Source organism: Mytilus californianus, unplaced genomic scaffold (assembly GCF_021869535.1).
Source record: "Mytilus californianus isolate M0D057914Y unplaced genomic scaffold, xbMytCali1.0.p SCAF_4, whole genome shotgun sequence".
NCBI classification, from domain to species: domain Eukaryota; kingdom Metazoa; phylum Mollusca; class Bivalvia; order Mytilida; family Mytilidae; genus Mytilus; species Mytilus californianus.
Window position 1 is genome coordinate 66,391,456 of NW_026262690.1, and position 14,839 is coordinate 66,406,294.

At 32.9% G+C, this 14,839-nt stretch overlaps 1 protein-coding gene across 1 annotated transcript; it reads left to right on the forward strand.

The window, feature by feature from the left end:
* Positions 1-422: 422 nt before the first annotated feature.
* LOC127738374 (sodium/potassium-transporting ATPase subunit beta-1-like) lies at positions 423-14,028 on the forward strand. Its single transcript, XM_052249587.1, has 6 exons — positions 423-1,069; positions 6,475-6,615; positions 7,095-7,205; positions 9,198-9,391; positions 11,356-11,460; positions 13,414-14,028. The coding sequence occupies exons 1-6, from the start codon at positions 922-924 to the stop codon at positions 13,651-13,653; spliced, it is 939 nt and encodes a 312-aa protein (XP_052105547.1). The 5' UTR covers positions 423-921; the 3' UTR covers positions 13,654-14,028.
* Positions 14,029-14,839: the final 811 nt, after the last annotated feature.

Consider the following 14,839-nt stretch of genomic DNA (forward strand, 5'->3'; position numbering starts at 1 on the left):
TGCTTTACATTCTTGTCACAAGCTTGCGTGCCTATGATTACCAATGTTGTTAAAATGCTTTTGGCGTGCATTGTGGCGTGCATATTTGCATGCTTATTACCTTTAATCTATTTGTGCTTCAATGGATTATTTACTATATCTAAATAATTCTAGTTTGAATATCATATTTCCATATTAGTTAACATCCTAGTGAATGGAAATACCTTGATTTTGTTTTGCATATTTCTCAAATGTTATTGTTTTATTTACAGCACACTACCAGAATGATCAGGTCGTTATATATTGCTCACTAAGATCATTCAAGAAGATTTGTTGAGCTAAAAAAGAGCGCATAATCATTTGAGTTGCACACGTGTGATATGTATGTCACATGACACTTATAAGAGTCCGTTGGAGAAATATTGTGATATCTATAACATAAATTAAATACTAGTAGTTTAAACCGCAAGGTTCACACATTAATATCTTTCAATTGCTGTAAAAATTGACATTCTGGACTTTTTATGTCCTTACAAATGCATTAACAGCTGACGACTATTGATTTGACATGTTTGAAGCAATAGCAACATATTTGTCCAGCTGAGAAGGGATCCCGCAAAATTTCCCGCAATAAAACATCTTTGGAAAACTATATGAAAGGAATATATGCTTTCATCAATATATAAATATATATATATGAGTATAGTGTTTTAAAAATATAAGATATAAAAAGGAATGATACTATTCTAACTTCAACCTAGTGAAAACTTCATAATTTTTTCACATATGAATAAATATAGTTCGCAACATTTACCTACCGTAAAAGGTTTTATGCTGCTCCAGGATACAACCTACTTCATTGAACTATTTGCAAGGTGCACATGAAAAGTAACTTCCTTTTTACTTTTTAATTGGAATTAGTCATCCGGTCTTGCATGAAAAATGGCGTCGACGGTGAGCGGGAGTACAGCATTTACTATACAAGCGGATCCTGATACTGGGACTTTCAAGCGTCGTTTTGAGGATGTATCAACCTTTTTCTTTGATTCAGAAAACGGAAAAATCTTAGGAAAAACGTTCCAACAATGGTGTAAGTTTTTTTTCATTTTGTAAGATATCAAATTTATTTTAGTGCGTAAAATGGCTGATTCATTAAGGTTATTGATTTTCATAAAAAGAAATAGAATAACACTTTATAGACTTAGTCGTCCAAAGCGCATTTCTGGATTTACCTTCATCGCCAAATATATGAAAGCCAAGGATGTATAAGAACCGAAATTGAAAACATAAACTGTTGATTATGTTTTCCCCCTAAACATTCTACATCGGAACTTCAGCAATAGCAGAATTCTAGTATAGGACTTTTATCTACGTTGTACATGTAATGAGTTATTACATGACTATTTTTCTTGAGTTAGATTATTAAAAGGGGTGAAATGTCCTGTAAATGCGCTTTGTTTTTTAAATCTTTTTAGGTTTTCTACGAAAATGTTTCGTTTTATAGTGTTTAAAATTATTTTATTCAAAATTCATTTCATTATAGATAAAAACATTATGTACATAAGACAGAAATGTGCATTATTAAAGTAGGAATATTCTATATAATCAAAAGGCTGCTGTACGATCTTTCACAGTAAAATAAACCCTTTCTACAGAGTAACTCAAAAGTACACCTTAAGTAGAATGATAAAGATAGCAGTGATACAATCAGGATACCATTTAAGTGAAACACCACCGAATCAAAACAGGATGAGATCAAAATACAACTACTGAACACTTGATTTCTTGCTATCGATCGAATAATGAAAACTGACATAATAAACCGTTTTTAGAGACTATCAAATAAAATATACGGTCAGCGGTCAAAGGTTACAATAAACAGCCATTTATGTTTGAATATATCAATCCTTCTTTATATTCTGGTCACAAGCCTGCGTGCCTATGATTACCAATAATGTTGAATAGCTTTTAGCGTGTATACATATACATGCTTACTACCTTTTACTTTTTCTTCATTGGATTAATCTGACAAATTTTCGAGCATCCAGTTAGATTATATAACTTGTAACTGGTATACTTATTTTCTTATTAACATGTTATATTACAGTATGCCATCCAATAACACACCTAATGATTTTAATCAAGACATATAATCTAAGAGTTAGTGGCAATCTAAGATCTATATGCAAAAATAAAATTATTCAAATTTAATAAACCTTAAAATGAATTATACTTGCTGGTTGGTTTCATGTGAAGGCATCTCGTTCTAGTTTGTCCAAATAAACATTGGGTTTAGATATTTTGATATTTCTGTGAAAACGATGTAGTTTCGTACTTTTTTCAGTTTTTCTTCTTCTAACTACGTTTGCAAAAGATGGCATATATATATTATCTCATTGTATTTATTTATTTGAAAAATCAAGCTTCCGAATGAATCTGAAAAGTATATAAAACTAGATGTTCAAAAGAGCCCGTGTCGTTCACCTGGATTTATGTGCACTTTGAACATTGAAGCCAGAATATAATTCATGACTAGAGATTTCTTTTTAAATCACCTTGTATTGCGGATGTTTTTATCTGTTCTCGGTTTCTCTATGTCTACTATAGTTTTTGCCCGAAACACAAAAAATAGGTAAAAATCGTCATTCAAGGGCAATAACTTCTATAAGAAGTTGGGCTTAAAATTCGGGCTTTGTTGATTATTTGTAGATCATGCCATGCTAAAAAATGTTGCCTATTTAAAGTTTCTCCAAAAATCGTCATTTAAGGGCAATAACACCTACCAGGAGTCAACTGACAATTACAGCAATGTTGATTTATTTATAGATCTTGCCTTGCTCATCATAGTTGCTTGTATCCGTTTTTATTTATCTATTATACTTTTCCCATAATTTAAAAAAAATGGGTAAAAAGATCATAATCAAAGGACTATAAGGAGCTGATTGGCAATTTCGCTCATGTTGATAATTATTTGCAGATCTAGTCTTGCTAGTTATTTCAATGTTAATATACTTTTTCTTTATCTGCTATAGTTTTTGGCCGAAAATGGCAAAAAGGATGGGTAAAAAATATCAATTAAAGACCAATAACTCAAATAAGTAGTTACCACGTAAGCACGTTTGTAAATCTTGTCCTGTTGATCTCTTTTGCTGTTTACATTTTTCTTTATCTGCTATATTTTTGGCCAAAAATACAAAACAAAAAGGGTAAATATCGTCATACAGGGCCAATAACTCCTATCAGGAGTCGACCCACGATTTAGTATATTTGACATAATTGTATATCTTGTCTTGCTAGTCTCTTTTGCTTTTAACATTTCTCTCTATCTATTATAGTTTTCAAGTAATAGGCAAATGTAAATAAAAATCGTAAAAACCGTCATTTACGGGCAATAATCCTACAAGGCGTCGTCGGACAGTTTTGGCGTTAATTAACAGTATAGGTAGATCTCAACGTTCTGAAAAGTTTAGCCTGTCAGGTTTTTAAGATAGAAAAAGCTTGTATGTTACCCCTATGTTTTGTTTTTTCCATTGTGGCCACTTCGGTTGGTAGGCTGGATCATCTGACGTTTCTCTTGACATTTTTTTTTAATTGGATACCCCAATGATGATTGTGGTCAAGTTTGGTTTCAATTGACCCAATATTTTCAGAGCCTATACGAGTTTTGTAACTGTAAAGTGTTGAGAAGGGCTCACTTGGTCCTCTGGTCAGGTGAGCTAAAAAATGAAAACACGCATGCATATAAAAATCAAAGTTGGAAAATCAATATCGACAATACGGATAAATATCAGAAATGTGAAAATTTCAAATCTATATATTATGACTAAAACCATTCAGATCATTATTGAGTCTTCCATGAATTTAATGGATTATATATTCAAAAATACTTGAATCTAGATTTTAAATAAAATACAAAAATATGCTATTAGTGTAAAACCCACTCTTCGTGAAATTCTAAAGACTTTTATCGTTCGAAACACCATTAAACATGATGAAAGGGAGTTATGTAATAGTAATTGAACAATCAAGTCGGTATAATAAAATTATGTTAGTTGTACTACACATCTTATGTGGTCCAATATTACCCGAACGTCGGGTTAGCGGATCGCCTAGCTGTGCTGTTTAACTAATATAGCTATACCGAATTGATTGGTCAATATCTGTTTGAACACATGACGTCATCAATTTGCATGAACATTTTATAATTTTATGTGCGGACGATATTGTCAGTCCACAGTCCCTGTGAAAGTTCTCTTGTATATAGAAAGGAAAACAAGCCTTTAAGTAGAAAATGATTGGTAACTCTCCTTACTGTAATGGTCACAATATTTTGAGAATTGAGGCCTATTTAAGATCTTTGACTGTTTCTGTATTAGTTATTCACAACTTGTGACAATGTTTATAAAAATATGGGAGCTTGACATATTGTGTAAACATTTGTTAAATGTTGAAAAGTGTATGTTGCCCTCTCGATGCTCTTCGGTTATTTTTGTCGTTGGGATGCTGTCCCATTGGCTAATACCCCACGTCTCCTTTTATTACAGCCCTTTTGCCGTCTCTACACATAGAATCGACAAAGGCTCGTTTATTATTATATCGATATCAAATAACTCGAGTTGATATAGATTCTACCACTGCATCGAGTGTGATACGATATTTATCCACTCGAGACGGTTAAATATTTAAAATTCATCTGTCGAGAGTGGATAAATATCGTATTACACGAGATTTGGTGGTGGAATCTGTTTCTCTAATGATTTTCAAACAATATGCAGGCAAACTTATTCCTTCTTTTTGAATGATCTGCATAAAGATGTGTTCTTTCTATGTGACGTCATCAGGCATGGTCGCCTTTTTTCATGCCGTCACAATAGGAAATTCAGAGGAAAGCAAGAAAATTCGACGTCATAATCGGATTTTAACCAATGAAGAACTGAGATCAAACGAACCACACGTTGATTAAATTTTTTTTATACAATGGGTGCAGAAAAGGATAAATTGACGAAGAATTAGAGAATAAGCGATATCCAATTCTCATTCGATTCGTTACGCAACCTATAATCTCAATTTCCTGTATTCTATTTTAATTTTGTTGTTCACATTTAATAGTTATATTATGTATTCACTTACTGCATATGGTGATATGTTTTACAATAAAAATGCCTGATAAATGTTTATTGTCATCATTATTTTTGTTATTTTTATTAATAATAATTTTATTATCTTTATTGAAGGCTATTTTATTACATGTACACAATTTTAGTACATTGTAGCTAAAATTTAGTGCATTCTATGCGACGTTTATCGCCAAACATTTTCGTGCTGGATGATAACAAACATCATATCCTACTAGAAAAGAAATCTTATATAGATTGTTATAAATTAGACAACAATTCCCTAAAATACAAGAAATAACAAATTTATCAAAGGAGCAACGCTTAGAATGCTGCTCCCCATCCGTTTTTGAATGGTATCAAAGAATAAAAGCTAACCCTAATAGTTTGACTTCCGTATTTCTTCCGTAATTTGATATTCCTACATCTAAATTGATGCCACTGTTGGTGGGATGCACGCCACCGAGAAAAAAAAGAAAAAGAAATGGCCACCGACTAGTGATAGCCATTTCTTTTGTACTGACAAACAGATTTTACAGTTATATTGATATCAATTTGTTATATTCTGGGGTTTTCCACTTTATACACAGGTACATCTTTAATGAATCAAACTTCCTCTGTTAGATTCATTTTTGTGGTTTCTTTCACTTTTTGAATTTAACTCTTTCATTGGTGTAAACGTAATCATGCGTCATTCGTTCATCTATAGTTACTTATACCATTGTATTATCACGATATGATATAATAATACCCGCCGTCATCATCACATTTTTGCCTGCTCCAGATTTTAGAGTTACGCCCCTTTAAAAAAAACAAATATGATGTAACTGGTGTTTATGTGTTTGACTTGATCAGATGCCGATTTAGGGGGAGCAGGGGGCGGGTCCCTCTTATGTAGCTTCTTATATGATAAATGCATATACTATTTATCACTCCAACGGGCCTTTATGTTTCAAAATCCTGGATCCGCACCTGTTGACCGGGTCCCTCTTATGTAGCTTCTTATGTGATAAATTCATATACTTTTTATCACTCCAAAGGGCCTTTATGTTTCAAAATCCTGGATGATGTTTTGTAGGAGAAGAAGAGAAGGAGAATTTCTAAGGCTTCTTATATTGTTGATAAGTTTGTTATTTTCAGATTTCCACTATTTGGTTTCGTGCACAACTGATTAAATATGAATATTCGAAACGCGCATATGTTGCATCAATTGGTATTGCGACAGAACCAAGTCTTCCCGAGTATCGAATTCCACGATACTTTCTGTGTTTGGTGTATCATTCTGTCCATTATATTTTATAGTTGTTTGTGTTTACTTTTGCTGAGCTATTGAATACCAACAGACGGTATATTTCATTTTTATACTCGTGTTATTTTTCAGTATTTGGTGCTCTATTCTACATAACATTCTACTGTTGTATTATCGCTATTATGTTAGCTTGTGGTGCTGTCGTATACCAAACATTAAACTGGAACATGCCTAGACTAACATCACAAGATAGTATTCTACAGCTGAGTCCTTGTAAGTTATTATAAGAGTCAAGATGAGTTTTTTATCGTGAGCTTAACATACTGCACTTTCTTTGTTTTAAGTGAGTTTTAATTAAAGACCTAAAGGTGGTGTCGTTCATTGTTAGAATTTGAAAATTTTCGTAATTGTCATTAGCGTTCTTTGTCTCATAAAAGGTTTATTGAAAATGGGCATGCATTGATCTGTTTCTAACTTATGCATAATTAGTCATTAATGAAAAGAAAGCATGATTTCCCAAAATAAAGCTAGTCATCCCATTAAAAAGCTGGAACAAGAAAAAAATTGAAGAAAATTTACTGAAAATGAAGTTGTTATCTCCAAAAAATAAATGTTAAATTACAAATACTAAATAAAGTGTTAAAGTGAACTTTTACATTTACTTTATTTATCAACAGATATTACTCAATCTCGTCTTGACGATTGCTTTGTTTTTTTTACATTTCAAAACAAATTTCTTTTTACAAAACCAGCACTGGGATTCCGTCCGTTACCCGACTCAAGCACAACTCTAATACGATTTATCAAGGGAGATAAAAGAGATTATTCAATACTCCAAGACAACCTTGAGGCATATCTACTATGTAAGTATATACATGACCATTTATATCTAACTGTACGGTATGGGTTTTACTCCTTGTTGAAGGCCGTGCGGTGATCTATAGTTGTTTACATCCTCGTCCTTTGGTCTCTGGTTGGTAGTTGTTCATTTGCAATCATACCACATCTCCCTTTTTAGCTCACCTGACCAAAAGGGCATCCGTCGTCCGTCGTCGTCCGTTAACTTTTACAAAAATCTTCTCCTCTGAAATTACTGGGCCAAATTAAACCAAACTTGGCCTTAATCATCCTTAGTGTATCTTGTTGAAAAAAATATCCGAAGACCCCGCCCACCAACCAAGATGGCCGCCATGGCTAAAAATAGAACATAGGGGTAAAATGCAGGTTTTGTCTATTATTTTGAAAACCATTATAAATAAAGAAAATCTGACAGGGCGGAAATGTTCAGAATGTTGAGCTCTACCTATTATATTCTGTTTACGTCAAAACTGTCAGACGATTTCTTATAGGAGTTATTGCCCTTAAAAGACAAATTTTACCATTTTTGTTCATGTTTGCCTTTTATCTTGAAAACTTTAATAGATAGAGAGGAACTTAAAAATGCAAAAATGATCAGCTAGACATGTTTTACAAATAAGTCTGATGACTGAAATCGTCAATCGACTCCTTATTAGAGTTATTGCCCTTTAAAAATTTTTGCGTTTTGCCTTATATCTTAAAAATTATAATAGATAGATAGGAACTTAAAAAGGAAAAAATGATCTGCAAAACAAGATCTACAACCAGAGGCGGATCCAGGATTTTAGGTTAGGGGGTGCGCAAACTTAAATTTTCGCCGGTCGGAGCGAGGCGAAATTTTTTTTGAGGGAAAATTATCGAAATATTCTTTATTAAGCTGAGGACAACCCATGCTTTGCAAATTTTAGGGGGTCGCACGCCCGCCACGCCCCCCGCCTGAATCCGCCCCTGACAATTAATACAATATGGTGGAAATCGTCCGATGACTCCTTATTGGAGTTATTGCCCTTTAATGACGATTTTGTTTTCCATTTTTTGTGTGTTATGCCTTATATGATAAAAATTATAATAGATAGATAGAAACTTAAATAAGCAAAATTGATTAGCAAGACAAGATCTACTAACAAGCCAATTTTTGCCGATATAGTTGGTAGACTGTCACTCTTTATAGGAGTGATTGCCCTTAATTTAGGATATTTTTTTACCCTCTTTTGTGTTTTGAGCAAAAACTAAAGAATATAGAGAGAAACTAGACCAAGGTGAGCGACACAGCCTCTAGTTTATATTGCATTCATTTCGGCATGACAGTTTCGAAACGTATCTGGAAAGTAATAGGTTATACCATATATGCATATCATCTCAGGGTTTTATCAAATGTAGATAGCTAAAATCCACTTACAAAACTGGTCAGCATTTTAATATGTTAACATATTATTCTTTTAAAACTTTAAATGCTAATTTAAAAGGAGGAAGAGAAACAAGGCACACATAAGTAAAACAAGTATTTTATGCGTCCGTTATATTTTTTTCTATTTTCTCCAACATTTTGACTTAAATTAACCTAAAGACTTCCATTATTTTGTCATATGTTTACTTAACACATGACAGATCCATCGATAAGTTTCAAAACCGAGTAAGGAAGCTAAAATGAAAATTATCGAGAAAATTGTTAAATTTGTATGATGTTTGGAGAGGACGCTGACGCTCATTCATTCCAATCTTTGATCCAACACTGCATTCAACTTTATACATTTTAATCTTGATAGTTTATAATCGTTTCGGTATGATATCCTGATATGCATGCTGTACAAGTAGTTTGACATAGTCAAGGCCAGTAAATATTGATATTCAGTGAGTAATGTATGCGTCGTCTATGTTTTACTGAAGTCAATATTGAAACAATGAATGAAAAAAAAATAAGCAAACTATGGTTAATAAAAAAAAAAAGACCATTTGCTATAATAGTGTAGTCTTAAATCACTCTTCATTATTTCAAGTTTATGAAAACCAGAATCAGGTAACAGATACAGGAGTTATGGTTGACTGTAAAACATACGACAAGAGACGACCACGATTAGAATGGGACAAAGCATGTAGATTTGCACTTCAAGATCTGGGAAAGATATGTATCAAGCAGCAAAATTTTGGAATGAAAGATGGCAAGCCTTGCGTTTTATTAAAATTAAACAGGGTAGGCATATACTCTTTTCTGTCAAATATCATGTATCATATATTATATAAAACAGAGAATGTGTTATTTGAAAAAAAGACATTGCTTATCTATCTCATATGTATGCATGTCTTGTTTAATTCCAATATTTTAACACACTATTTTTCTGTTCTGTAGTCTTGATAGATTTTACATACATTTGTAATTTTGAATAGCATTTACTGTTTATTATTGTTTTACGTGTACCTTTGTTTTTATCGTCGGCAGAGGTCAATATCTATATTAATACCCAATGACAAATTTGATTTTTGTTTTATTTCAAAGAATATAGACGGTGATATGAAATCGAACCGTCCATGTAGGAACGGATTTAGATAGCATTTACATATAAATTAATGCATGGCCTTTTCCAAAAACGGCCCGGTTATCATCCAGAGACCCCAATATCAGCGCGAGACGTTAGTCGAGGGCTAATATGGGTCGAGGGATGATACTCGAGCCGATATGGAAAAGGTCATGTATTAATCTTTTTTATCATTTACTACCGATGTACGAATGCACCAAGGCTGATAACTCCATATCAGCGCGACCACGTGAGATCACATAGGGCTGATATGGGTTTATCAGCCTGGGTGTGAATTTATGGCTGCAAAACTATCATATTAATGCTAAGTATATGATAAATAATTTTATTATATACTTAGTAGTAAATACAGATAAATTCTATGTGTAATACAATCATTGGCAAGCGTGCTGTATCAGCCACCCGTGATGATATCGATATCCAGCACGGTTGCAAAGGCTTTATCACACCTTTAATCTGTATGACGTCACGTCATCGATTGCAGTCATGTCAAACCTATAATCTGTATGACGTCATTTCAAACCTTCTTATCTGTGTGACGTCATGTCACATCAAAAACATCTACATGAGGTATATGTATATAATAAAGTGTATATGATATGGCTTTTTCAATATCACACACCGTATCAACCCTCAACCAATATAATCCCTCAAGCAGAGCTCTTGGAATTATATTGGTGTCTCGGGTTGATACGGATGTGACATTGAAAAAGCCATATGATATTCACTATGTATAACGTTAGTCCTGATGAAAAATACAGTATGGATCCAAGGGTCAAAAGAAGAACATATTTGTATTCTTACTTGGTTAGTACTAAATAGTACCTTCAGTCATAGTAATCAAATCTGATATTGTAATAACTATTAGTTGTATGACTGTTAATAATCAATGTCTTTATTTAATCAATTGTAGTTTTGCCAAGTCAGCGATTCAGGGTTCCAAAATCCCCTAGTGTTATGCACGGATCGGGATTCAAATTATACAACAATGTTTTAACTTATATATTGATAAGTCTGTCCTAAGTCTGGATCTATGGCGGTGGTCGTCTTCAGCTATATCCTAATGTTATTTGGTGTTTAAAATTTTTTTAGTGTTGTTGGTGGGCGTTTCGTAGTCTCTTGTGGATTTCAATGGTAGTTTTGCCAAGTCAGCGATTCAGGGTTCCGAAACCTTCTAGTGTTATGCACTGATCGGGATTCAAATACTACAAAAGCTATGGCATTTCTCTTTGTTGTTAAAATCTACATTTAATTAAACATCCATAACAATTACATTCATCAATATGAATAGAATGAGATGTGGGGCACAAATCATGACAGCAACACAACAACACAAAAAATAAACTAAAACCGATCTAGATGTCAAGATGCACACGGCTTTCCAATACGTCTAGCTTTAAATTGACCAGAAAAGAGATTGGTTGCAAATAACACACAAGAGACTACTAAAGGCCCATCACCAACACTTAAATTCGTTAAAAAGCAAATAACATTAGGATATAACTTAAGACGACCACTGCCATCTCATTTAATGCATATTGATGAATGCATTTGTTATGGGTGTTTAATTAAATGTAGATTTTAACAACCAAGAGTAAGACACGGTTATCTTATTTGACAGGTCTTCGATTGGCACCCAGAAAATTATCAAAACAAAAGTGAAGTTCCCTCAGAAATAAAAGACACGTATGTACCATACTACGTTCATCTGAAATGTTTTGGAGTGGTAAGTATCTATCCATTAGCTAAGATAATTTTTTTCTCTTGCCACTTAATGTTCTTGAAAATTCGCGGAACTGTTCAAACTAAAAATAATCACAGATAGCTAGGGGAATGAACTATTTGTAGATTACCAAGGTGAATACATAAAAACTTTCGTGTGTGACGCTTATAATTGCATCGTTTGTAGTTTGAAAATTGTTCATGGTCTCATAAAAAATTAAAAGATTTCTCTATTTATGTATGAATAAACTGGCATAGTTGTTATTACTTTTTAAATTTGAAAAATGTCTGGCTACCAGTGTTCTTGCACCAGCAATGATTGATGAGAAATATGTTTTGTTGCATAAAATTAAGTTTGGTATTGTGTTTTTGTTTTTCGCTATACCAATATTATTTCATTGTTACAAATAAAGTATAGTGACACTTCATTTGAATTGTACATATATACATAACTATAGTATCGAAAATAGATCATTGTTTACAAATATCTTCAACTTAATTGGCAGGTTGTACAAAACTTGGTGAAAAATATTTGATAATTCATAAAAAGAGTAAAAGGATAAATGGAAGTACTATTGGAAAGTTCAACATTCCACTCAAGCCACCAACACTTGATTTCTTCAATGAAACAAACACACAAACGATACAAACAACAAAGAACAACACATGTGTCCACATAGCCTAACTTTTATGGGCACAAAATTAAGTACGGTTAAATCAGGTTAGCGTGTGTTTCCCCCTTTCCCTATCTAGACCATATGTCGTATAAGTAAAATACTCAATAAAAACTAGTCTAGCAAGCAACAGGATGGCCTTGAATGAATTTTGAAGGCAGGATCAAAATGATATCGCTTCTATGCAAGCTAGCTAAGGTATACCGATAGCAGTTTTTTTTAATACTGCCACTCGAGTAAAATAATCAGAAAAAACACCCCAAACAGGTTTCGTATATCATTCCTGTAGGGCTTTCGGTTATAAGATGCAAGAACTTTTCTAGAGTTATATAATAACCAATATTATCATTTTAAATGTTTTATTCATTTACAATGTTACAATAAAAGGCAAAAAGGCAGGATAACAAATACCAAAAAGCTGTGTTATGAAAAACATCTCTTTTGTCGTATATTTGAACTCCAGTTTTTCCATTCTGTGCCTAAACAGTTCAGTTATGTCTTGAAATAAACAAAATTAACTATTTTATAAGCTCTTTTCAACTGATTTTTAATGGTTTGTTCTTATGTTGTGCTGTAACACCACAGTTCCAGGTTAAGGGAGGATTGAGCGCTCACTAACATGTTTAACCCCGCCACATTTTATGTGCCTGTCCCAAGTCAGGAGCCTGTAGTTCAGTGGTTGTCGTTGGTTCACGTCTGTCATATTTGGTTTTCCTAAATTATTTTGTTATAAATTAAGCCGCTAATTTTCTTTATTGAATTGTTTCATTTTGGTTTTTCATGTCTGTGCTTTTTATAGCCGACTATATACGGTATTGGTTTTTTCTCATAATTGAAGACCGTACAGTTGCCTATAATTGCTTTCATCCACTTCATTTGAACTTTGGTGGATATTTGTCTCATTGGCAATCATACCACATCTCCTTATTTTTATTTTGTAGTGCTGAAGGTTTTGTTTTTTTAGGATAAATACATTAAGCATGTATGATGAATCTGATAAACTCGGAATTATCACCATTAAGTACCCTTTTAAGGTATTTTCCATTATTGTTCAAAAAGTCAATCACAGTTAAGAACATTTTTTTTCCTTTTCTGAAATCTTCTGATGAAAGAAGATTCATACAACGGAGATAAATAGAATTATACAATTGAAACACGTAGGAATTTCGATAATTTGACGATGTTTATCCTTGCAATAAATTACAAAAATATTGTCAAGCTAGAAATGTAAAGCTTGAATCCTGTCTGCTATACTCTTTCGCAGTTTGTACTATTCATTTCAGACCCCGGCTGACGAAGACAACATGGGTAGAATAGAATACTACCCAGCAGGTGGTTTCCATTTCAAATATTTTCCGTTCCGAAATCAGCAGGGATACAGATCACCATTAGTGTTTGTCCGCTTTGCTAGTCCGTCGTTACACATACTTATCATGGTAGAATGTAAAGCTTATGCCAGAAACATTCGACAAAATAGTGTAGAGAGAGCTGGAACTGTCAGATTTGAAGTACTTGTGGATTGATCTTGTACAAAATTTATATTTAAATGTTTAATTCTAAATAAAGACATTAAACGAGTTATAAATATTTCACATGTTAATACTGTCAGGATACGGAATTATAACTATATTCATTTACATTGAAATGTGTGAATTCATTTTAGACTTGTGATTTCATTATGACTTTGTGACCGAGGATCTTTACGTACTTGTATGTTAATTTCACATTTATATAAACTTCAACCTCAATCTGTCGTTCACAAGATTGATGGTGATAGTTCTTTATATATACACCAATATCATGCCACTGCAATGTATGTACTAAGCAAGGTTTGTAAAAAAAAGTTCAGAAATTAAGTGCTAATTTAACAAATAATGAAGTAAAAATTGGTTTTATCATATCATTGTGATTATTGAACCAAAGATAATTAATTAGGTAATGTATTATTTTAAAAAATGGATTAGAGACTCAAATGACGGAGTTGTACAGAATATTTCTTAAACAATGGAAAATTGTACCTTATAAACCATTATATATAAGGAAATATAAAATTTCAAAATGGGTGATGGGGTGTCAATACTGAGATCTTATCTCTATTTCACCCATTTTGAAATTCTATAGTCTTCAAATCTTCAATATATGTGAATTTTGCTGGAAAATTACTAAGTTCCCAAGTCTGGAAAATGGAGAAAAAAATCCTGAAACTGAATGTAAAAACAATATACACAAAAAAAACTAAGGACATAAATCTAGGTGTTAATAACGCCCAGTGGCCAATGTTACATGTATATCAAGAAGAAAACATCATAGTGTGATATGAATTCGTATCCAGCTTTGTACTATAATGGCACGTTGATCCGTATTTTAACGTGCTAGTTCAAAAAGTAACAGTCTACCAGGAAGACATAACATCGTACCCGAATGTATTATTTTGACATCGAGTAGACTAGTCATTGATTTTACGCCTAAATGCCACGTGTCTTGCAGTATAGCATCAACTATCAAATTTCAAGTGAAGTCTTTGGTTTGAGCCGGCCTGGATACAAACCTACAACCTCCCGCAATCGAGGCGAACACGTTTCCAAGTTATTTGATAAATCAAATTTAATGTTTATATCCCATGTTGGCAATAGTCGGGTAAGGGTCTACACATTCTAAAGTGTATATGTTAAAACAGAGACATAATTATATGGTATATACGTCTCTGGT

Excerpts from the sequence above, each read along its gene's own strand:
- LOC127738374 (XM_052249587.1), top strand. The coding sequence starts at position 922 with ATGGCGTCGACGGTGAGCGGGAGTACAGCATTTACTATACAAGCGGAT. Across the intron at positions 1,070-6,474 it reads AAAAACGTTCCAACAATGGT|TATTTGGTGCTCTATTCTAC; the intron begins GTAAGTTTTTTT and ends GTTATTTTTCAG. Across the intron at positions 7,206-9,197 it reads CCTTGAGGCATATCTACTAT|TTTATGAAAACCAGAATCAG; the intron begins GTAAGTATATAC and ends CATTATTTCAAG.